Source organism: Nematostella vectensis, chromosome 14 (genome assembly GCF_932526225.1).
Source record: "Nematostella vectensis chromosome 14, jaNemVect1.1, whole genome shotgun sequence".
In the NCBI taxonomy this organism is placed as follows: Eukaryota; Metazoa; Cnidaria; class Anthozoa; order Actiniaria; family Edwardsiidae; genus Nematostella; species Nematostella vectensis.
In genome coordinates this window covers 10,268,343-10,293,944 of record NC_064047.1, presented here as the reverse complement: position 1 = coordinate 10,293,944, position 25,602 = coordinate 10,268,343, and the positions used below count along the sequence as shown (strand labels likewise).

The window sequence follows — 25,602 nt, the reverse complement described above, 5'->3', positions numbered from 1 at the left end:
CCAAGATGGCGGATCCAAGATGGCGGATCCAAGATGGAGGATCCAAGATAGCGGATCCAAGATGGAGGATCCAAGATAGCGGATCCAAGATGGCGGATCCAAGATGGAGGATGCTGATGTCACATAATTAGCCAAAAATCGCTTTTTTTAAACTTACATCAACACCTGACAAAATCCTTTTTATATTCCTCTATTTTAAATAAAAATAGTCACTTTTCATCCAGCTTCACCTAATTTACCTGGTATTCTTCGTAATTTACAGCTAGCTAGAATCAGCTAGAATCTTTTAGTAGATGTAGGGGTGCTATTGGTAAGGTACCTATGGTGGCTTATAGGAAACGAAGGAGTTTAAATGATATGTTGGTGCACTCCTCTCTTAAAGAGGATAGTTCTCAGGTTACAGGTTGTGGTAAGTGTGGCGGTAAAATTGTACCAACCAAATGGATCCAGGCCTTATTCAATAATTTAAATTATGCAGTACATCAAAGTTAACAAACACAATTCCTGGTGTGGATACGGCTGTCAAAGTTGTCAAGATGGTAAATTCTTATGTCCCATCATAGAAGTTCCATTATGAACATCTTTTTTTTAATCAAAACAATACTCCCACAAGCATTGCCCTTGTGCAGAAAATTTCATGGATGTAACAGCATTCCAAAGATTCAAAATAATATATTTAGACTGTTTAGATGCCATACTGTGATTTTTATGTATTGATTTAGTGGCTCTCCTTCATTGGACCGAATATTTAGAAAAATGTCTGGAAATTAAAATCCAAAAATATATCTCCTTTCATGCATTGCATATTGGTGCACCCACCCTTTACCATATAGTGGCCTTTTGTTGTTGGTGGCCTACTCAAAAATGAATGCAATGAAGAAAAAACAAAATTGATTTTGAAAGCAAATCCTAAAAAGCATCTAAGGCATCACTGACAGTGCTAAAATGCTTACTTCTAATTTCAAACCAAACCCTTTCATTGATCTATGTTTGGGGAAAAGAAGAAGCAAAGAATATCAATTGACTAAAAAATAGTCGACGGGAGAGGAGATATAAAGGGAATTGACTCAACTTGAAAGGTTTGTTGAAAAAAATATAACAGTTATGAAAATAATTTGATTGAGCATTTCTTGGCAATTCCCCTTTCCCATTATCTTAACCCTTTCACCACCACAGGCCTCTAAAGAGGCCATGTCTTTGCTATCCAAGCTATGTTAACAGAATTCTATTATTGAAAAAGAACAAGGTTGTTGCTAGTGTTATAAAGTTTAAGTATCTTGCCCTAAAAAACCCTTCCCCTTAATAAAAGTTCCATTAATGTACATTTGTAAAGCTACATTCTGACAAGCTTTGTTCTTGCGAAGAACAATGGATGAAACAGGATTTCAAAGATGGAATATAGTGTAAGACACAATTTTAGATAAGATGCAATGCTGAAGATTTAATGTACCATTTTAAGTGGTGATTTTCCATCCCCATGGGAATTAATATCTACAAATATACATCCAGTAATGCATTATATTTTGGTGTTTTGAGAAACCCTGGATCTAACTATTCCAATGAAATAAATCTAAACATCTAAAATAAATGTAATGGGCAAGAGACTTGGAAAGAAAATCCTAAAAAAGAAAATATAAGTGAAAGTAATAAATGAAAATTTTTAATTAAAAAATCAAAACATTTTGCGTGCTTGACTTACAATGTAAGAAAACGCCGATATATTGTTTAGAGGCTAGTCACTTTAGATACATAGTACACTAAAATTTTTACCGGCTTTCCATGCCTATGTATCTTTGTAAATCGATCCTAGACACTCGTTGCGTCTGCAAACGCACTGATTGGGAATGTGATTGGCTTTTATTCGTTCTCCTTGTAATAAATGATGATGTTGTATACTATCTTTCTCTTTCACGTTTCGGTGAGATGTTTCAGTAGTTATAGGTTTGCTTTATTAAAGGGGTTTTCCGTATGTGATTGCTTCGAAACACGATGGTATTTTTCGAGTTCACCTATATTACAGATTGCACGTTCTGCGTTCGAAAACGCACTTTGATTTGCTGTATAATCCGAATCTGTTGAAACAGTAAATTGTTTATCAATCCATTCCATACCCTGAGATCTCGTGTTACACGGCATCATTTGCAGCGTGAGCTAGAAGATTTCTCTCCTGCATCTTTTTATAATGAGAACAATACGAATGGGTCATTCTTGGATGAAACCGACGGCAAAAAGAACAATATTTGATTTGGATGCAGACAAATTTGGGCTGGATACAGCCGGGATTGTAGCCAAGCCACGGGACTAAAAGGGCGCCAATTTCGTTTCGCGCCATCACAAGTCTTTGGTTCATTGAGATCAAGTATGATTAGTCCGACCTGGGAACACTAAAAATATCCACTTGGTGAATTGTTCACAGAAAGACATGACATATTTGGTATAGCGAAAAAAGATTCTGGGAGAGCTGTGCAAAGAAGAAAAAGGTCATTACTAGGGTAAGCCAATTCGAGTGTCCTTGGTGTTGGTTTTAGAAATAGCTTGTTTAATGACTTGCTAAAGTTCGAGTACTATACGTAGTTTTGAAGATGTAAGGCTACTCCTTTTATTTTCTAAAGTCATCTTCTCCATTTGATCTCTTCTGACCCCTAGTTCGCGTTAATTATCGTTATCACCGGCAATCTGCATCTGTTGACAGAAGGCTATTTGTATTGACCTTTTTGCCGGATAAGAATGATTCGGTGTGATTGGTCAAGTCGCGTCGAAGAACGCGGAATCACGAGGGCTCAAATTTCAAGATCATTTCATTGGCTGACTGGCGTTCTCCAGACGCGTTGAATTAAGGCTATTGAAGTGACGGTCTCTGATTGGTTGACCCGCGTTTTGAGGACGTGAAAACAACGCTCTCGCAAAAGTACACATTTAAATGGGAAAGTACATTTTTAAATGGGAAAGTGGCAAAGAGCATCAATTGCATAAAGATAGTCAACAGGGAGAAGAAAAAGGAAGAAATATGACTCTTCCTTAAATGTTTGAAAAGAAAATATAATAATAATAATGTGATAATTATATTCAGTACTTTTCTAAAATATCCCCTTTCCCATTATCTTTAGGTTGATAGAAAACTGTTTTCTTTACAGATTTATTATTTAAAAAGCAAAAGTTTGTTTTTAGTTTTATATTATATAAGTATCTTGTTCTAAAAAACCTATGAGTGTGTACTGCTGAATCACATAGTAATGAACTAGTCATTTGCGCCCCCTCCCTTATGGTCCCGCAGAAGTCAGGGGTTAATGTGGGGTTTTAGACCACTTTTTAACCAGAATATGTCAAGAGGGGTGGTGGTATTGACTGTTTTTAACTCTTAACTTGGAAACAGGCTTTTATTAAAGTTTAATCCCCCACCCTTCCCTGGGACCATGGGTGTGGGGGTATCAAATGACTATTGAATAAGAACATCCTACTGTTCTCTTCAAGACATGATTTTTAATTCTCATGTCTTCCAGTCTTTAGCATTCATCTTGGCCCTCAGGTAGTTCCTGGTTCATAAAAGAGTGAAAACAATTATTTATTATTTCTTTCAAAACAATCTTTTTATCTTTTAGTGTCTTCGAAGAAGAGTATTCTAACTACACACTTGGCTTCAAAGAAACATGGAAATGGTAAAGAGAAACTGAAGAAGTCTAAGTTGAAGGATCAGACTATTATGGAGGCTTTTAGAGCGGTGGACATGACGCAGAAAGACAGCACTCTACCAATATCTGAACGGGCCTACCGACTCGAAGTGGTCGAAGAGTTTCTAAAGGCTGGCATCCCACTTGGGAAAATCGATAAGCTACGCTCCCTCTTAGAAAAGAATGGCCAACGTCTCACAGCAAGTGCTCATCTTGGTCAGTACATTTCAATTGTTCTCAAGCAGGAAGTCGAAAGGATAAAGAATGAACTGACTTTGCCTGGCCAGACTGGCATGACAAGAGATGTTTCGATGATCTCTGACGAAAGTACACGACAAGGAGAAGTAATTGCTGTCATCCTGCGTTTCCTTGACGAGAATTGGTCGATTATTCAACGTCTCGTCAAAATTGATATATGTTCCAAGTCAGTATATGCGGATGATCTTGCACAAGTTCTTAATCAGTGCCTACCAGTTGATTATGGTGTCAAGGCCAATTCGTTACTCGCAGCCATGAGAGATTGGGCAAGTGTGAACCAGGCAGTGTTGGATAGGATTGCATTTATCTTTCCTAAGCTGCTCAACGCTGTGTGTTTCTCACACACGCTTGACAATGTTGGGAATCATCTTGTCATTCCAACTCTTCTAGAGTTCGGTAGCGTGTGGCTTCGCCTGCTCCGCCATAGTTACAAGGCAAAGCTGTTGTGGAAAGATCTGACTGGGCAAAGACCGAGATCATACAGTAAGACCAGATGGTGGTCAAAGTGGGAAGTCTACAAACAAATGTTACTGCAGTTTGGAGATATTGAGGGATTCTTGCTAGAAGCAGAAGCCGTTAATATTGGTCCACAGTTACTCCCTCAACTCCAGGCAATACTTTCCGATCCTGAGCGAGTGATCAACCTGAAGTTCGAGCTCGCCATCACCATCGATGTTGGGGAGCACTTTGTAAAAGCGACCTATTTCTTGGAAGGTGATGGCCCTCTCGTGTTATGAGAAACTCCATGCTGTTGCCCAAGCCTGCCAAGCCCCTCACTTTCCAAACGTGCGTGCAGTCGCAGCAGCAATCGCTGAAGAAAATCCTGCCCAGAACGTAGCAGCCCTCGAACAGCAGGCAAAGGCATGTGTTCAACCAGCCATAGATTGGTTTCTGAGAAATTTCAATGTTCAACTATACAACACAGTGTTAGCGTTCAAGGCTGCGAGGTATATGTGTCCGGTCATCGTCCAGTGGCTGAAGCCAACTCAGCACTCAGTAGAGGCCTTGCGAATCTTCCCTTTTCTCAATGATGATTGCATTATCAACGGCCTAAAAGCTGAACTTCCTGCTTACTTAGCTGCCACTGCAGATGTGGTAATCAACACAGAAGAGCGAAAGGTAAAATGGTGGCACGACCACAAGGAACAGCTCCCTCACTGGGCTTCTGCAGTGAAGAAAGTGCTGTTGGTGCAGCCATCCTCGGCTGCAGCAGAAAGGGTATTCTCTGTTCTCAATTCCGCATTCAACGACCAACAGGAGCATGCCTTAGTTGACTATCTGCAAGCAAGTGTGATGACCCAGTACAACAAGCGATGACTAACTTCTAAAATGGGTAATGATGACCCAATGACAAGCGTGTGTTGGGCTTAAATGGAAAAAACATTGATCGTTAAATTTTGATGTTAAAACATGTGAGCGAAAATCTGCATGAAAATGTAATGTTCTATATGATTAAAAAAAACTCTGAAAAATGAGCATTTTTTTTAATCCACAAGCATTTAAAAAAAAATAGCATTATTTTAGCACTTTTTTGGCGTTCTCTTATATCATGGTCTCTTGTTTAACTCTTAATATATAGATTTAGGCACTGCCTAAAAGCGGAGCCTGCATACATTCAATTTGAATGTTTTATTGACAGTAAAGTATTTTATGACAGTAAAGTATCTTGGTCATATCAAATGTTCTTCGTATTCATAAAATTACTAATACCGGTCCTTGATATCTTTCACAAAAGGAAGCTGGAATGAATAATTATTTTAAGAATTGTTCATTTGGTATTAGTTCGAAATTTCAAAAAGGAAAAAGGAAGTTTCAAAAACAAATCATCGATCGTTTCGCTAAATAGTAGCTTATTTCTTGTATTTAACAACATTTTCTTTGATTGAGAAAGACAATTAAGAGTACCACATGATTTCCCTATTCTTTTTATGGAATAATGGATAAATAGCCTAGCTGAATTACTAGTTAGGTAAGGTTTTTACTAGCCTACTTGTAGGCTTTGATAGTTTTTCCGGCATGAAAACCCCGAAAACACGAAGTTCGCATACCATGGCCGCCATCTTCGTGGGGTTTTCGTGCCGGAAAAACTATCAAAGCCTACAAGTAGGCTAAGTTTGTACTTATAATAAGGTTAAATAAATAAGTTAAGTAAATGCTTGAGTGAGTAAACTTAAATTAGGGTGCTAGAAAAATGTCAACACGAGGAGTTTTTATCCTTCAAAACGCTAAAAATAAAGTCTTACCTTCCTTTCCGAAACCCATCACTTGTCCTTGCGTCCATCGTTTGTACGTCTTTATTTAATAAAAGTGTTAAGTTTATCGATTTTTTTTCTTGGTTTTAGCCACGACGAGAAAATAATGCAAAAAACATTGTTAACAATATTGCACTGTGTTGGCCGCGAGTTGCAAGAGCAAAAACGCGCGAAAAATTTAGACGCAGGGTTCCCGTGATATTGCAATCACAAAAATACAGAAATTCAAGATATTGTAGGTTCTTACTGTGACTGTGAGGGTTCTCTAACGGATTTAGCAATCCCGGATAGTACAAAAGTATATTCACTTTTTTTTCTTGGGGATAGCGAAATTATCGCTACCCGCGCAATGACCAAAAAAACTGAGTCGCATAGTTATATACCATTTCTCTATACCTATGGAGCTACGCGGTCCGCTAATAATGCTACGCGGAGCTACGCGCTCCGCTAATAATGTTATGGTACAACTTATAAATAAGTGTAACTCTGAGGCTCAGCTTAGGGAAAGGGAAGGTCAGTGGGCTTATCGGCTTAAGTCTATCTATCCGCGGGGTCTTAATAGTGATGACTACTTTTTTTGTAGTTAGGGACCCACGTAGAGATGTGTAAATTCTTTTTATCCAACTCGCGCTATTCTAGAAAATGCGCGTTTTTGTCAGTTGTAATGTTTTTGCGTCTCGCGCCTCTATTCTGATGTAAATAAGCTTGTAACGATTCATCTTCTTCAGTCTGCCCTGAAGAAGTCTTATTAAAGACGAAAAGTTGGCAGAGTCGATTTCCAGTTTTTGGTGTATTGTACGTTGACTCAAAAAATAATATTGTATTTTGTGTTATTAATGTTGAAACAACAATCTGATCCCCGAAAAGGTATGTTTATTTTTAAGTACTTGTGCACACAGTGTTATTTGGTTAATTTTTTATACATCGCAATCTAAACTATTCTTTAGTAAATAAAAACCCAGTAAAAACAAGGAATGTATTATTAGCGGTTCTATCCCTTTATGTTCCATTCCTTTCCCAAGACAACAATTAATATAGGGAATGAATAGTAATCACCTCCCTCCCTTCTCCAAGAAAAATAATAATAATAAAAAGCTACAGGAATGCTCCTACTTCGTTTAGAATCCCATAAAATATTTACAAGTTTAGAGACGCCAACTGTATTTGGGATTGGCTTTTTTGTGCGTCTATATTTTAATTCAAAAAGCAGTGAGAAATCGAATCTATGAAAATTATAAGTTTCCTGAAAAAAGTCTCTTGATATATAGACGGGGAAAACACATTGTAAACGTTAAAAGCATATAGAAGCTACAGATTCTTGCGTTATGAAGTCGATTTATAGAAAAAAAATGTTTAGATTCACAGCGTGTCCTACACTACCTGATGCTGAAGTGTGTAACGCATCCCTTGATAACAAAATCGACAACTACTTTCCCTTTAGGTGGGAATTCTCTGTTTTCAAAACACTTTGATGCCCCTAGCTTATACAATAGTAAGCAAAGTCATTGTTTTCGCCAAAGAGCAGTTATATGACATAGAGCGTGTCGTCGTCGTTTTTCTATGCGATGTACGGTGGTAGAAAGCCACACACGGTACCTTTGATGGCCTTTTTATGGGGAAGTTCAACTAGTTCAACTTCCTAGACCCAAGCAGCCAATGAATTATCAATTGCAATCACATAACTTCAATAGACATCGCTTAGTTGAGCAAGCTGTTTGGCAGTAAGCATCTGTTATCCCCTTAGATACACGATTTTTGACGGTTGACTGCTCGAAGTTCTAATGAATTCTCTCTTAATTGCAATCACAAATCTCAAATAGACATCGCTTATTTGTGCATTCTGTTTGGCAGTAAGTATCTGTTTTCCCCTGAGCCAGTCCCTGGGCGTTGGCCGTGCAGACAGAAACTGAAGCAGGCAACACCACACCACGGACGATACAAGCGCAATTTTCAAAGGGGCAATTTGGTGGGTTATGATCGCACTCTTGTTGGCACCATAAATCTCCATAATGTGCAAAGGCAGGTCTAGCTCTGCAGATAACAGCATCGCTCGTCGTGACTGATGATGATACCTGGGTGGTTGTGGCGGAGCTAGACTGAATGGAAATGAAAGATGACATGGATGTAACCGTGCTTGAAGGAGAAGGCGTGGTGACGGCAATTTCGTTTGGAGGAGCAGCGATCTCCTTCCAGCCGTCAAAGCTGAACTCATTCTTCCCGCTGAAAAGCTGAGTTCCCGGGAAGTCTTCGTTCTCGGCACAGTAGCAGTAATGTGAGATGGAGTCACCGTCGTTTCTTTGTCCGATATACGGACAGTAAAATGTTTTACACGGTCCGCTGCACAGCATTCTTAGAGCTCCTGTCTTGACGTTTTCGCATCGGATGAGCCGTCCGGCCGGTGAATAGGAGCACAACACCAAGTGAAACTCGGCTATTAAAGCGACTATAGCACAAACTTTCTTCATGGCTGACAAAGTTGGAGTTCGTTAGATTCGATACTACATTGAAGCCTGAAAAATGTCATGTAACTTTAGTGACTAGATATTGAAACTAAAAGCAGGCAAGATGGTTCGAGCCAATTTGTACTTAAAATAGTCACCATAGAAACTAACTTTTGTTTTTATATCAAATTAACCAACTATCTAAAATCTACTGCCAAAAGATACAATTGGCTTTGTTATTTTTGACACGTCGTTTTGAGAAGCAAATTAGATTTTTACGACGCGCTATGTAACCGCCGCCGCCGCCTGGTAAATGAGTAACACGACCCTCAGCGGCGCGTTTTTTTCCTTCTCCACTATAATGCATAGCGCGTAGTTTGAAAGGTCAAAAGCGCGTAGGGACAGAGCTCGCTGGAGGAGCGAAACCATGGCGAATACATCCAGTCAACGTAGGAATACGTGCTTTTTTCAACACTAACAAGAGATTAGACTTCATTTCGGAGTCAGATTATCCTAAAGCTGTTCACAACCTTAATGGTAGCATAATTGCTGAATTGTAGTGGGGTAATGTAACAACTAGCTTTGGCGCCGCTGGTATGTGTTGTAACTCTGTCTGATAATGGAGCCAATATGGATAATGCGGTTTCACTGGTGTTGTATTTGAAATTGTGATCTATTTTGTCATATCTATGATCTTTTGCCTATGAAATCATTTAACTGAGTGTTCGCCAATAAAATATAAAAATTTTGTGTCTTCAGCTTTAATAAAACTAAGAACACAAATATCGCCCATGTTTATTTTTGGCATACAGGGAGCCTTAAAAACAAAGTAGAACTCCCGCTAACCTATCCTTCTAGCAGAGGGCTCTTTCCTTTGTATTTCTCTATCTTGCTGTTTGCAGTATTTTTTTCGTCATTTCTCCATTTCTACTCCTGTTATCTCGCAAACTGGAATGCTTTTCTCGAAAGTTACGTCACCTATGTAGTCATGCCGATGAGTTGTAACAAGGACAAAACAGCTGTTCATGGTTGTCGAACTGCACGAAAAAAAGACCGTGTGATCAGTCACTGGCCTGACGGCTGCCGATGTGATATTTTACCAATTTACTGATCTGATTAATACTTGAATATTCTTTAATGCATTTGTTGAGTAAAATCATGTGCATAATTTTGTGGGATAATTGTGCTTAAAATAATATTCCCTAAAGAAATTTCCTAAAAAATGCAAAGAGTCTGCGTGTGAACAAACGTTCAGCATAGGGACCTCAGAATCCTCGGGAGCCCAGGGGGTCGAGGTCAGCGGTACGAGGAGCGAGAACGAGGCGGCAGCGGCGGGGCTTAGATTGGTCAACCTTGCACAAAGAGGTGACGTCATTGGAAACCATTTCAGTGCTTCCAAATGAAAGCAGGCGCGTACGGGTGGTCCGCAGTCATAGGAATCACATGGAGAAAGCATAGTAATTGAAAATAAAAAGAAATGACCCTCTTTTTGGCCGCCAAGGGAGGGGAAATTCATCGGCGAGGTAGAAGAATACAATTTGCAATACCAATAAAATACACATTTCTTCAATTACTTTCTTTTTTTCTCTCGCATCTGTCATCTGTGTCAACAGTTGTTTTTTCAAATTTAACAATGAAGATGTTCTGTAAAATTTAAATGTTAATTAAATATTGATACAGTGGAACCTTGAATAACCAGAGTCCAAGGCAAAGAGCGGAAAGTTCGCTGTATGCGAGTAGAAATCTTTGAAAATTAGACTCTAGGGTGCTCGATAGCTGGTAACCAAGTTAAACAACCTACAAAAATCCCTCATTCACTCGCTTACTCACATTATCCATTCTACGCATGCATAATACTAGTTTTCATATGAATATTAATAAAATAATTTTCTTAAATCTTGATATTCCTGGTTTTAACCAATCAATGAACTCTTGTTGCCATTTCACGGGGGTAGGAAGACTCAACGAGATGTACAAAGACAATATAAAATCACGAAAGTTTTGAGTCAAAAACCTGTTATGACTTATTTAGAATATAACATAAGCCTATTAAAAAGGTTTACATATGAATACCTTAAAATAGAGAATTGCAAAATTGAAGATGCTGCAAACTTTGTTATTATCTAAATTGTCGTGTTGCGTTTTCATGTAACTTTGTGCTGGTAGAGCAATATAACACGCAATCTACTCTGGATGTTAAAATGACACTTTCAAAGGGTGAAAAAAGCTATAGAAAACATCACTCTATCCCTAGTTCAACAAAATATAACTATTCTTTCTGTTCAATTAATATTCGTTTGACGACATTCAAGCGAAGATTTCATTTTTATGTATCCCTAATTAAATAAAAATTACAATGGTACTGTACATAATCACACTTATAAATTGTAAGTCGGCCATAATTTGTTTCTTTGTATCATAAATACACTTCCCGTGGGTTCTCTTTAGCTAACTCCAATAATTGTTCCACAGAAGTATTCCGAGACAACGGGTGTTTAGATCGCGCCTGCACTTCTTGGCTACTCTGCTGACCATCATTTGTCTCTACTGAGGGCTCATCTGTATCCGTAAAATCCCAAAAGCTGCTCGCTCGTATTTGTCTAGATTGATCATCCGGCGAAACTGGTTCGACCTGTTTGTCCTGAGTGACTGGTTTTGCTTGTCCTGTAGGGTCATCCTTAGCTTGGCTGCTAGAGTCGGTAAAACAAGACTTCTCCGAAGATGGTTTCCGCTGAGCCCCCGTCGAGCCGTTGGAGGGATTTTCATCTTTATTGGAAACAGGGGATGTTGGCTAAAAATAAAGAACAACAAACAAATTAACACATAGGAAATAAAGTGAGAAAGCAAGTAAATTCGAGATGGAAAAGGGAAAGTAAGGGAAGTGGAAGGCGTGAAGAGGAGAAAGAGAAGGAAGAAAAACGTACAAGGGGAGCGAATGATAATTATGAGAGGAAAAAAAAGGAGAAACGAAAACGTAGAAGGGGAACGAAGGAGAAGTAGTAGACGTATAAAAACGTAGGAGGAGAAGTAGTGGCGAAAAGGGGTGAAAAAGAACGGGAAAAGAAGGGGAGGAAAAGGAGACGGGGGAGGTAGAAGGCGTTTATAGAAGAAAATAAACAGGATGAAGGAAAAGGAGGAAAAGAAAGACTTAATAATTCATGAAATTCTGAATAATTCTAAAATTCATTGTGTCTGGGCCGGAGAGCTATTGCTAAGCTCTTTCCATGATACTACCCTTTAATTTCTATCTGACTTACTGATACTTGGAATCTTCGCGGCAGCTTTTGGACCGTCACCACACTCTCCCCAGATGCACTTGGCTTTACATTAAATCGCGAATTACCAGGATTCTTAGCACCTTCCATATCCAATATTTCAGGGCGTTTAGAGGCCACTTCCGGCAACTGACTACTATTGCCCGGGACTCTCTCGGTCTCGTTTTCTGAGCCGTTGGGCACATTGTCAAGTGGTCGCAATTCTATGTCGTCTGCTTCTTTGCTCACGCTAAAAGCCACATTCTCTAGTCCGCTAACTTTAGATTCGCTTTGTGGACAATCTGGGTTCAGCTGTGTTAATGAAGTTCGAAGATTCCCCTGTTGAGAAACGTCTCCCCTGGGGGGATCCGTAGGGGCAGCTGACGCAACACAAGGTTCTGATACTTCTTTTGAAGTCTCCGGTTGATTGAATAAACTAGAAAGGCTGGAAGGGTTTTCGCTAGTCCCCTTTTTTCTTGGATTGCCGACCACCCTATCTGTACTTGATTTCTGGGCAAGCTTCTGGAAGACTCCTCGTAAATTCTCAGGCACTTCAGAATTGTCCGGGTCCAAAGGATAGGACAACTTGCCGTAACGAAAATCATCGAGATCTCGGATATAATCGAGAGTCTTTCGTAAGCCGTCGGCGTCTATTCGGCGCCGCAGTAAAGGAGACTTGTCGTGGGCTCGTGAGCCGTTACTACAATGCGAGCAAGTGTCCGGTAAGTCATTCGACTCGTTCGAATCAATATCGTCGTCAATCGTAAACGATACCGTCTTCTTGTAACCATTTCGACGTAAACGCGCTACATCGCTCAGATCTGAGACGCTTCTCCGAATGTCTGCCGAAGGTCTTTCGTTTTTCCCATCTGTGCTATCGTACTTTTGGTCCTTCAGGTGGTACCCCGGCATTATCGTGGTACTCCCCGTCAGCCCTTTCTTCTGCATAGTTTTCACTTTAGATACGACATCCGGGTTCAGCATGTCCGTATCAATCGAATCGACGTCGCGCTCGCGGTCTTCTCGACTGGAAATCCGACGCAGTATTGATCGCTTCGGGATTATACTACCTTTTCGGAAAGACGATGATCGCTCGACCTCAGCCCGTATTTGCTCAGTCGAGCTCGTTTGTTCTTCGGAGCTTTTTGCCGGAGCCGATGTAGTGACGGTGAAACGGCCGACGGTATAAGTTCGATTCTCGAGGATCGATTGGGTTGTCCAGTCTTCTAACTGTAGGAAAGGGGAAGATTAAGTTACTCTGGGGGCAGGGGGGTTCATCTTTATGATGAAAATAATATCAAGATATCGGTGTCGGCTTTATGTACAAGAGAAACCTGCGAGAATAGAAGCCTGGCCCGACCCATTCGTCCAGCTGGTGCCGTGTCGAATCTAAAGTCATATTTGTCGCAAAAACATTTACTGTAGGCTCGACGTCAATTCAGACGTACCAAGGTACCAAGTGTGAAAAAGCTTCCATTTCCATCGGCTGATTTGGGGAAGCCAATGCGATATTTTCGATTGAATTTGGTAAATAAAGTATTAAACGTTATTTTTAGTTGGTTATTTTGAGATTTTAGTACATTATGTGGCTTCCAATATTTAATAAAAACAATAACAAAGGTATGACTAACAAGGGCACTTGCGAGAGGTCACAGCAGAAACAAATTTGCCATTCGATTTGGCACATCAGCAGCTCGACGTATGAATAGGAGTCCTTCTTTTGCCTTGTAGCACAGCTGACGCAGCCGTGCTTAGCACCTTGTCGAACTTAAACACGAGGTTCGGTTTCAAAAGGGAAAGCTCCTCCCACCCCCGGGCTCAAGATCAATCAGTTATCAATCAGCCGTCAATGAGTCAACATGTCAGGACAATTGCTCTGAGCGCTAAATTTAAATTTTATATTCTAAACCTAATTAAATATCATTCCTATACTTGTCCACCTAAAATGGTTTTATTTATAGTAAAACAATGCTATACCAAGCTGTGTGCGCTCTAAAATGCAAGCATTTTCATCACAGCACGATAATAATTTATGCAGATGCGTTAGATTATGGACAGCGCAAAATTTAAAATTTTGCACCGAAAACATGAGTGGAGAGCAAATCCTAATTTATTAATCTCTAAACACAACTGTCTTGTTACCTGTGCAAAAATAGTTTATTCCAGCCAACTTAGGATCAGGGATAAGGAATTTTACGAGAGACTTATAATTAATGACTTTAGCTTGGCAGTGTTCTGATTATTGCAAATTCGAGCCCAGGGGTGGGAAGAGCTTTCCCTTTAATAGCGGAACCTCGTGTTTAATTAATTCAGACGTTTAGCTGTTCATGTACACAATCCAAAAAACTGAAATTGCCAGACAGGAGCGCGACGTATCAGCATGATTCGAGCCTACAATTCAAAAGCCCGTAAGCCTCAAATTTATCCATTATACCCCTATAAACAAGAATTTAGTTGGCTAGAATATGAAAACAGGTGCCTATTCTAAAAGCCTTGAAATGCCTGCCAAGGGGGCTAGGGTGAACTTACCTTCGGGAACCCAGGGCGTCGAGGCCACAGGCGCGAGAATGAGGGTAGGAGGCGGTTGAGAAGTAAAAGTAGCGTCTTCTCCCCCTTCTCTGCTCTCTTCCGACGCCGCCCCCTGCCCACTCCCCCTCAGCTACTTCTTTGCGCTGACCTCGATACCCAGGGTACGGGAGGATACAACTTACCTGCCCGAGGTTAATATCGTCCTCACTAATTCCGTCGAAGGGGTCATCGAGCACGTCCTGTACCCCCTGGAGGGTCCCAAACACGAATGACGAGATAATCGCGATATAGTACGGGCCCCACGTGTTTCCCGATGACTTTCCAATATACACGTAGTAAGGAGAGAGTATCAAAGGCATCAGGAATATAAAGACCTTGGTAAAGGATCGGATGGTACGAGGAGATCTGTACTCGCGAACAACTCGGAGACGCTCAAACGCCCAGAACATTAAGCTACGGAAAATGCATTCAAATGTCAATCAACAGGGGCGGATCTAGTGGTTGGCCGAGGAAGCACCGGCTCCGCTATTTTCAGACATTTGGCTTAAAAATAACATGGATTTGGATGCTTTCTCACAGTTAGGATGACAAAACGGTGGCTTTTCAAGAAAGGGATAAAAAAGAAAACTTACTTGTGATAGTGGATAAGTCGAGTAACAAGCGGAGTGTTACTCGGTAAATTAGACGCTCGCACCCGATCATTCATCTGACTGATGTCACTAAAATCCTCATAAATAACCTAGAGAGAGAGAAGATGATTGGGTGTCAAACAAGCAGTCATACCTGTTCAAAGAAAACTAAAAAAAAGCAGGATTACGTTAATTCTCCATATGTACAGTATTATCTTTCCAGTAGAATATACTGTAGTATATTAAAATTCTTGATTAATTATGATGCATGTATCAGCAGTGTACATGCCTCTGGGGCCTCTTGATTTCACAGCAGCACGAAAAAGGAGTGTTTAGGGATACCTTAAAACCTCTCAAATCCAACAGATACAAATAAGGTATAGGGAAAGCCTAGGAAAAGCCTCGAGCCATTCCAGGGGCGTGTCTAGGAAAAACATTGTTTTGAGGGGCGGGAGCAATTCTTGACCTAGGCTTGACCTAGAGGCAGCAGAGGAGACATAAGGCCATAGCAGGGGGTGGGGTATTGGTTGCACGTGACCCCCCCCCCCCCAATATTACAAGGAAATGACCAGAAGGGGTGTGGCCAAAATATTTTCTTAATATTTCTGTATTGTGCCCCCCAATCTTTCGAGGCCTGCTACAGCTCTGAGACTGTAGGGTCAATTGTCACAAATACCTACCTCTATATACCATGAGTATTTGATCATTCAGTATTCATATACTTACTGTTAAAATGAACGATCTTTTTGATATCTTTTCAGTCAACAGATACTCTTTGATGTTTAAAATTAATCCCTTGATTTTATTTGTAACTTCTTTAAAAAACTCTTGGTCCAAGCCTGAAACATAAAGGCACATAGCTGTGAGATATCTGGCTTTGGTCAGTTATCATGTGAAGCAATAAACTAGCTAAATGTCAATTTAATGTCAATTTAATTTGTGTTTAAAGCAGTCATGACACCAGTTTATGTCAATTATGTAACTCCGACGATTTTAAAATAAAAGCATTCAAAATATTTCAAATTTCAGTATTGTGTCTTTTGGAAGTTTCTTTGAGTATGTGACAGATAACAGATTCAGTTGTGCAGAATTTGATGCTTCAGTAAGTCTTATGGCCAAAAAAGTGCATCTATGACATACCTTAGAAAAACATTGAGCATTTATCCCTGAAGCTGTTTTTTTGTGAACTGATTAGTAAGAAGTTCTCCACTTTATTTATTTACCTGCTGCAACCTGCCAGTCTCGATGACAGAAGAACATGATAATAATAGCTCCTTTGAAAAGGGCAAGGTCCTCCAGTACCTTTTCTCTTCTTTGAAAATCAGCTATATGAAAATAAATAGTGTTGAATCTTCCTTTCCGTTATATTATCTATTAACCTGCTAACAGGGCCTTTTCCTGTTTGTTTCCATCAGTTCACTAATCTGCATCACGTGTCTGTTTTTTTCACGTTTTCGTTTGACAGAAAAGTTAACTGATAGAAACAAACAGGAAAAAGCTCTGCTAGCAGGTAATTATCTACCATTACAGTTGGTACCTCTATTGAGAGCAACCACTAAATAGTGACCCAAAATATTCTGTTTTTACATAAAATCATTAAAGAATGTTGATCAACCACTACTTTGTTATTGTTTACAGTTGAAAATACAGCAGCTCATTTGACAGAAAACTTAAAAATAACCATCTATGATTGAAGTCTGATACTTTATAATGATATTTGATTAAAAGTTTCTTGATTGCTTGCTTGAATTACACCAAATGGGAATGGGTTCTTAAAGTGAGTCTGCATTATGCAGGAGTGGAAAATGGCAGTCTGCTTGGCACTCTTTAGGCTAAGTTCAAATGTCATAATATCCATGAGTCATATTTAATGGAAATTAATGCAAATGAACAAGGTACATTGTTTTATTTCCATTTGCATGTATTTGCATTGAATACAGCTAATGGAAAATACGACATTTGTGACCAGACTCCCTGTATTTATTCTGTTTAAATGTAAGCTTAATGAGATATAAAAGCAGCTCATCTTCTGTATAAATCCAATGGTATTTGTTGCCATACTCATATCTTCCAGCTTTGAAGTTGACGAGTCTTGCTGCCGTGTCGTGCAGTGTATGCCTTCATTGTAAATGTTTGAAGCCATATTTTCCCATTAAAAGTCAAGCAATAAACTAAAATATTACGGTGTTATGATTAATATATATTTAAGATTCCCTTGTAGAATAAGTCTTAGCTACAAGTAAACAAGAAAACCACAATAATATGGTAGCCTCCTCGCTGATGGATTTGACCTCTAAGGTCAAGAAACTGATGAAATGTCGGGTATTGATATGTTTGTAAGCTAACAAGGGGAGGCCTGGCTGCATGTTCATTGATCACATGATATACGAACAAAAGATGCATCGCGTATAACCATAAATAACATGGTATTTATACAAGGGTTGGACTGCTTTCTAAAGTGGCTTAAAGCCGCATTGTCACCAGTTTACTTGCGGTCCATTACGTAACAATTTCCGATGATTTTTAATGGAAAACGCAAAAAATATTTCAAAATATTGAAAGCAGTGTGTCTATTGGAAGTTTATTTAAGGATGTGATTGACAATTTAGAGTGGATTGTCTGTTAAATATCTCGGATTCTAATAGATTCTCCAAAAGTAAACTGGTGACAATGCGGCTTTAACACAATATATAAAGTATACAACTTACCATTTATAGAAAAGGCTAATGGGAAGATTATTGGAGATATGAAAAGTGCAATGTCTACATCCAGTTTTAAATCTGCAGATGAAATAAATCAAAGAGAAATAAAAATGTAAAAAAAAAGAATTGGGCATTAAGGAAAAATGTTGTGTGACTTGTGCTACCTTGGCAAAAAATCTTAAAAAAGTTAGCTTCAGTAAGCTTTCATTGACACCAATGCACTTAAGCATTTGGTTGCCTCACTGGTTTCTAGAGACGCTCATCATGTCAATAAGGATATTAGTAAGGTAGTAGGTAGTGATATATTTTTTTAGTAATTTTCATTATTAAATAAATTAATTAATTAAATGACAAGTGTAACAATGACTTGGAACAAATCTCAGCCATTTTTGCCAACTTTTAATCTTAGAAATGTTTGCATTTATTTTTATTTTTAATTTTTCATTCTTGTTTGGTTATTTTATTTTTTTTTACAAAATGTGGGGACTTATGCCCGAATCTGGTATTTGTTTTTCCATACCTTTAACATTGTACTTCCTTGTTTAGGCAATACAGGTTTCTTTCTTTTTTAGTGGATGGAAAAGTGGTTCAGAAGGTTTTTTGGTTTACAATTGTGTAGTTTGAAAAGCCAGAATACCAGGAGGAGAGGTTATATGGTTAAAGAACGTTTGACTTGTATATATTAACACACTTACTGTAATGTTTCCAATAAGCGCCCGTGTTTATTTTATTTGTCGGGTCTTTAGGGGGGCGCTTATTGGAGAAGGGGCACTTATTGGGGAGGGGGATGCTTTATTCATTTAGCGGAAAAGGTTAATTTACAATGTTCAAGTGGTGCATTTGCTGAGATTTGAGGGGACGGGAGGGGGCGCTTATTGGGGAGGGGTCACTTATTTGAATAAGGGTGCTTATATTTGAATTATTATGGTATAAGTACCTACCTAAATTCTGGCACATGTATGTACACAGACCTGAGGATAACAAAAAAAACATCAAATCTTACTACAGTATGATATCATTAAAGAAGGCCAATCAAACCACCATTTTATGCTCCCGCTCAATGACGAGTAACACAAAGCATCCATTTACATCAGCTTATTCAAGGGCGAGTAAGCAAGATATTTTTATTCAAATATTGTCAATAATATATCAGACTTCATTCGTCGATTGTAATTTTGAAATTTCCTTGCGAATAAGTTGTTGTATTATCAATGATAAACAATACCAAAGGAGTGGGTGATTGACATACTTTACAGAAACCCTGATGGTATAATCAAAGAAAACCTAAAAAACTTATGCCATTATAAAAAATGGAATTCTCAAATACCATGATAGAATTGTTAGTCAAACAACCAAACTTTGGACGTGTCATCGAGTCAAGGTTGATCGTAGGAGATGCATCCTATTAATGCAAGGAAAAATTTTTCGAAGGGTGAATGTTTACCCAGACACCTTTGTGCAGTCCAGACAAAAAATCTTGCCATAGAGTTTACCCCCAGATAAACCTATATCGTAGCTGAGTTGTGCTTATATTTGAAAACTAATTAAAGTGATTATTTCTCAAGGGCATAGAAGGAGGATGATTTATGTAACTAAATTTGCGTGCAGAGAAGACAAGTGAATAGATAATGAAGGATATCAGACATTACCAAAACGACAACAAGGGATAAGGGTAAATACACTGGGTCATTATACATTCTACAATTTTCTCCTTAACCGTAATTTATATTTAACGACTCGAGCCATTTATAAAACTACATGAAAGTGTTTTGAAGGGTTCACCACTTCATTAAGCTTACTTATAAATGATTGCTTGGTATCAAGTTTAAAATTTCTAGGGTTTCGACCAAACCGGAAATTGGAATTAAGTAGAACTACTGGATTAACTTGGCAAATCATGGTTTTCTTTCACAAAACAAACATTTGAAAATTATTCGAGACATAACATTTGTGGCGAAGTCACCCTACTAAAGTCACGAGGCCGTATCGAACCGAGGTCAACCGAATAAAACTAATAACTTACCCGACAAAACAACCTGGAAGAGCAGGACTGCAGTTAGATTGTGGATAAAACTTTTTATAATCTGTAATAAAAACAGCAGATCAAACTTTGAAAGTCATATCTGGAGCCCCAAAACAGGACACAAGCGAAATCAACGAATGAGAGCTTACGCTTTTATCGATAAATTTCTTTCGAAACGCGTAGAACCATCCACGAATCCCCTTCCTCTTGGACTTTCTTTGCACTCCCCATTTATAAATATCTTGACGACCTTCTTCTATGTACAAAGTGCTTAGAATGCTAGATTTGCTCTCTTCATAGTATGGCATCGTATCGTGGTAGTGGTAGCGTCCAGCCGTGTTTGGTCGCCGGCGTTTGATGTTGCTGCCTTCGAGAACGAAAACTCCTGTTTTTCAAGTTATTCATAAACTACCAAAGTTGGTTATTCCAGTTTGGTTCACACGTGAGTAGCATAAAAAGAAGTCCTCCTCTTGGATAAAAGAATCCCTGGTCAGTTAAATTCGGGCATTATACTTCCTCTCAGGGCAGAAATCTTCACCTCGAGCAATGTTTGATAAATTGGTAAATTAGTCGGCTACGCGGCTACGGACGAGTGCCGACATTATTCCGAACATTATTCCGATAAGCTACCACAGGGAGACCGTTTTCACATAAAAGGGCCCAGACGACAATTAGTCATGTGAGCAGAACGAGAAGCGAACATACAAAAATTTAAAACAACAATCATTAACATTGCAATTATAGATTAACATTTCATTAATTTTGCGATGTTGCACGCAGATTCTGAATAAAAGAACAATAGATAAATGTATCTTATTATTCAAAGCCCCACCAGACGCCCGTAATTCGGCCCAACTCCAAAACGTCATAAATGCAAACTAAAAATCATCAGACCTGGATTCTCAAGGATTCATCCAAGAGAAAAGATAAAAATTATCTTTAAAAGCGCATCCAGGCAATGAAATAGAAAATGCTTAAACCCAGAAACATTTCTCACCAAATAAAGGCACAAAATGCATCAATCAACCAAAATTTATTAAAGGTATATTTCGACCCCATTTTCGCCCCTTTTACATGCCTGTATTGCATCTTAAGAGCCTTCATAGGAAAACATTTACAGGGAGCCGGGCAAACTACTTCCCAGTTTTCAAGGTCCAAGGAACCCAGAAAACATGGCTTTTTCACCTTTCACTGACCGAAAAGTCATTTCTCACTCGGTGAAGCCCGAACAAGGGATTTATTACCTCATTTGAATCAATCTCGGCATGCGAACATTCATAAGCGCAGCATTCATTATGCCCTGATAGACTTAATGATGTTCAAAAGCCAACATTTTAAAGTACAAGCAAAACTATTGGCAGCAGCATGCTGTCACGGCGCCAAAAGACAAAGATTTAACGCAGTGCGTTGCTGGAAACTTCAAGGCGTTCCGTCTTGGGTCAGCGGTAGCTGATCTCAAGTTCAAGTTCAATTATTTTATTTGGCACCTTTACCAAGACCGTACCCAGGATTTTATCTTATTTTTTTTTTTTTTTTGGTGGGGGGGGTGGGAGACATCCGAAAAACGGACCTAATTTTTCTGGGGGTGGAGAAGTGGGTTTTCTGATAAAAATCCGACCACCCCCGAAAGAACAAAAATGATTAGTGCCTTTGCACTATCTCCACGGGACGTTTATTGTCGGATTTGGCTGCAAAAAAAACCTGACTTATGGATTGATGACATACTAACTTATACTTTATAGTTTTGTCTACAAATAGCACGTCTATTGAGAACCGAAAGTGGACTTTTCGCCTTTGTTGGAGGGGGTGCGTTCGCACCCCCTGCACCTTCCCCCCCCCCCCCCCCCCCCCCCCCCCCCCGGGTACGGGCCTGTTTTCACCTTTGATTCACGGGCTTTGCTCCAAATACATTCATACTTTTAAAAAATGCAATTATTTTTCAATTACGTTCCTATTTACAATAAAGTTTCTATCATCGTACTTTTGAGTGATGTCATTAAATAATTCTCATTACAGAACACTTTCCCTTATTTTAGTTGCTTCCCCCAAAAAATTGAGCTATTTCTTTTTTAGTTACACTCTCCTGTTTCAAACTAATCACCTTCAAAAATGCTATGGCAGGAGGCATTGCTTTTAGATTCTGTTTTGTTGCGGATCGAACTTGACTGATCTTGTGGAACTTAAAATAGGTTTAGTTTGTTTCTCTCACAATCATGCCCAAAAGTACCAAGGAGTGAAAAGAAATGTGCCAGAAATTCGGTACCAAATAAAACCTCTGTATAATAGAGTCCTATGTACCACATACCACCTCTTCAAACAAGAGGGGGTCCTATGTACCACATACCACCTCTACAAACTAGAGGGAGGCCTATGTACCACATACCTCCTCTACAAACTAGAGAGGGGGTCTTATGTACCACATACCACCTCTAAAAACTAGAGGCGGGCCTACCACCTCTACAAAATAGAGGGGGGACCTATGTACCACATACCTCCTCTACAAACTAGAGGGGGGTCTTATGTACCACATACCACCTCTAAAAACTAGAGGGGGGCCTACCACCTCTACAAAATAGAGGGGGGACCTATGTACCACATACCACCTCTACAAACTAGAGGGGGTTCTATGTACCACATACCACCTCTGCAAACTAGAGGGGGTTCTATGTACCACATACCTCCTCTACAAACTCGAGGGGAGTCCTATATACCACATTTGCAAACTAGAGGGGGGTCCAATGTACCACATAGCACCTATTCAAACTAGAAGGGGGTCCTATATACCACATACTTCCTCTACAAACTAGAGGGGGGTCTTATGTACCACATACCTCCTCAACAAACTAGAAGGGGGTCCTATATACCACATACTACCTCTACAAACTAGAGGGGGGTCTTATGTACCACATACCTCCTCTACAAACTAGAGGGGGGTCCTATGTACCACATACCTCCTCAACAAACTAGAGGGGGTCCTATATACCAAATACCTCCTCAACAAACTAGAGGGGGGTCCTATGTACCACATACCTCCTCAACAAACTAGAAGGGGGTCCTATATACCACATACTTCCTCTACAAACTAGAGGGGGGTCTTATGTACCACATACCTCCTCTACAAACTAGAGGGGGCTATATACCACATACCACCTCTACAAACTAGAGGGGGCTATATACCACATACCTCCTCTACAAACTAGAGGGGGCTATATACCACATACCTCCTCTACAAACTAGAGGGGGATATATATCACATACCACCTCTACAAACTAGAGGGGGAACTATGTACCACAAACCACCTCTACAAACTAGAGGGGGGACCTATATACAACATAGCACCTTTTCAAACTAAAGGGGGTCCTATATAGCACATACCACATACCACCTCCAAAAACTTTTTCATTTTTTAAAAGATAGTTGACCATATATATTGTTTGAATCAAATCTTATGTGAAAAGCCGTACTCAATGATTTCTATTTGTCGTATTCCGGTTTTCTTTGGTCACGTTGACAGTTTGTGAAGTAGACAAAAAAGGGGGAAACGCGACAGATCGATGTTGTTAGTTTTGCTTCAGAACACGAGAGTTTAGACAGAACGGAATATATTTCCACATCGCGCGTACTACATGGATGTAGAACTAGGTTGGATGTTACAAGAAAAGCGCGCGAAAACTAGCAGTAAGGTGCACGCAATAAACACGGCGCACGAAAATTACCAATTTAAATATCTGTTATAAATAATGTACTCCTACAACCAGAAACATGGAAAGCGACTTGCACCAGGCCCAAGGACACTTCACATAATGTCATCCTACTATACCTCCTTACGTCCTATGATATCTAGTCTGAAACACATATCCGGTGGTATGTGGTACATTGGACAACTTCTGTTTGCAGAGGTGGGACGTGTTACATAGGACACCCTCTAGCTTATAGAAGTGGTTTGTTGTACATAGGACTCCCTCTCTAGTTTGTAGAGGAGGTATGTGGTACATAGCCCCCCTCTAGTTTGTAGAGGAGGTATGTGGTACATAGGACCCCCCTTTAGTTTGTAGAGGAGGTATGTGGAATATAGACCCCCACTAGTTTGTAGAGGTGGTATGTGGTACTTAAGTCCCCCCTCTAGCTTGTAGAGGAGATATGTGGTATATAGCCCCCCCTCTAGTTTGTAGAGGAGGTATGTGGTACATATGACCCCCTTCTAGTTTGTAGAGGAGGTATTTGGTATATAGGACTTCCCCCTAGTTTGTAAAGGTAGTATGTGGTACATAAGACCCCCTCTAGTTTTAAAAGGTGCTTTGTTGTATATTGGTCCCCCCTCTAGTTTGTAGAGGTGGTATGTGGTACATAGAACCCCCTCTAGTTTTTAGAGCTTGTGTGTGGTACATAGAACCCCCTCTAGTTTTTAGAGATGGTATGTGGTACATAGAACCCCCTCTAGCTTGTAGAGGTGGTGTCTGGTACATAGAACCCCCTCTAGCTTGTAGAGGTGGTGTCTGGTACCTAGAACCCCCTCTAGTTTTTAGAGGAGGTATGTGGTACATAGGCCCCCCTCTAGTTTGTAGAGGTGGTTTGTTGTACATTGGACCCCCCTCTAGTTTGTAGAGGTGGTATGTGGTACATAGGACCCCCTTCTAGTTTGTATAGGAGGTATGTGGTACTTAGGTCCCCCACAGGGAGCTCACCTCCACGGTCTGAGTAGTTTTAGTTTTTTTCGGAGCCTTCCTACGGTTTAAATAAAGTTCCGAACCGCGTTGCGTTGTTGTTTTACTGCGTATGTGCCGCTTGTCTGCCTGGCGCTGTCTGGCGCTTGTCTCATTGGTTAGCGGTCTAATGTCGTCTCGACTGCGAAATGGCTTCCTTGTCACGACATACCTTACAAAGAGAGAAGAGGGATGAAACTCTGGCTAATTCTTCTGCCGCTAGCGTGTTGAGCACATGCGGACGGAAGTGAAATTACCGGAAGTAATTTTAAAGCGTGACGTCACCTTTTCAAAAACTTTTCAAATACCACCTCTAAAAACTGGAGGGGGGTCCTATGTACCACATACCTCCTCTACAAACTAGAGAGGGAGTCCTATGTACAACAAACCACTTCTATAAACTAGAGGGTGTCCTATGTAACACGTCCCACCTCTGCAAACAGAAGTGGTCCAATGTACCACATACCACCGGATATGTGTTTCAGACTAGATATCATAGGACGTAAGGAGGTATAGAAGGGTGACATTTTGTGAAGTGTCCTTGGGCCTGGTGCAAGTGGCTTTCCATGTTTCTGGTTGTAGGAGTATATTATTTTTAACAGATATTTTAATTGGTAATTTCCGTGCGCCGTGTTTATTGTGTGCACCTTACTGCTAGTTTTCGCGCGCTTTTCTTGTAACATCCAACCTCTACATCCATGTAGTACGCGCGATGTGGAAATATATTCCGTTCTGTCTAAACTCTCGTGTTCTGAAGCAAAACGAACAACATCGATCTGTCGCGTTTCCCCCTTTTTTGTCTACTTCACAAACTGTCAACGTGACCAAAGAAAACCGGAATACGACAAATAGAAATCATTGAGTACGGCTTTTCACATAAGATTTGATTCAAACAATATATATGGTCAACTATTTTTTAAAAAAATGAAAAAGGGAATAAAATAAGCAAAGCTCAATGCTGTGCATAAAAAAAATCCCCGTCCTTCTCCTCTCCAGATATTTAAATTGTCCATCCTTTAGAGACAAGTTCAACTAAAAAGTGCTAAGACTGGACTCTAGACGGTGGACTCGACTCCTTAACTTTCGTGATTGACATCTGTCAAATTAAAACCCTTGATTGACAAGTAGCGGTCAGCGCTCGG

The 25,602-nt window shown here is 39.8% G+C and overlaps 1 protein-coding gene across 1 annotated transcript; it reads right to left on the bottom strand.

Annotated features, from left to right (window-relative positions):
- Positions 1 to 10,184: 10,184 nt before the first annotated feature.
- LOC5510350 lies at positions 10,185 to 20,355 on the bottom strand. Its single transcript, XM_001630759.3, has 10 exons — positions 19,906 to 20,355; positions 19,757 to 19,817; positions 18,675 to 18,704; positions 17,740 to 17,811; positions 16,255 to 16,356; positions 15,758 to 15,870; positions 15,035 to 15,141; positions 14,585 to 14,855; positions 11,877 to 13,103; positions 10,185 to 11,410 (listed from the first exon to the last, which is right to left on the bottom strand). Exons 1-10 carry the CDS (start codon positions 20,062 to 20,064, stop codon positions 11,036 to 11,038), a joined length of 2,517 nt encoding a protein of 838 aa, XP_001630809.2. The 5' UTR covers positions 20,065 to 20,355; the 3' UTR covers positions 10,185 to 11,035.
- Between the last annotated feature and the right edge of the window lie 5,247 nt (positions 20,356 to 25,602).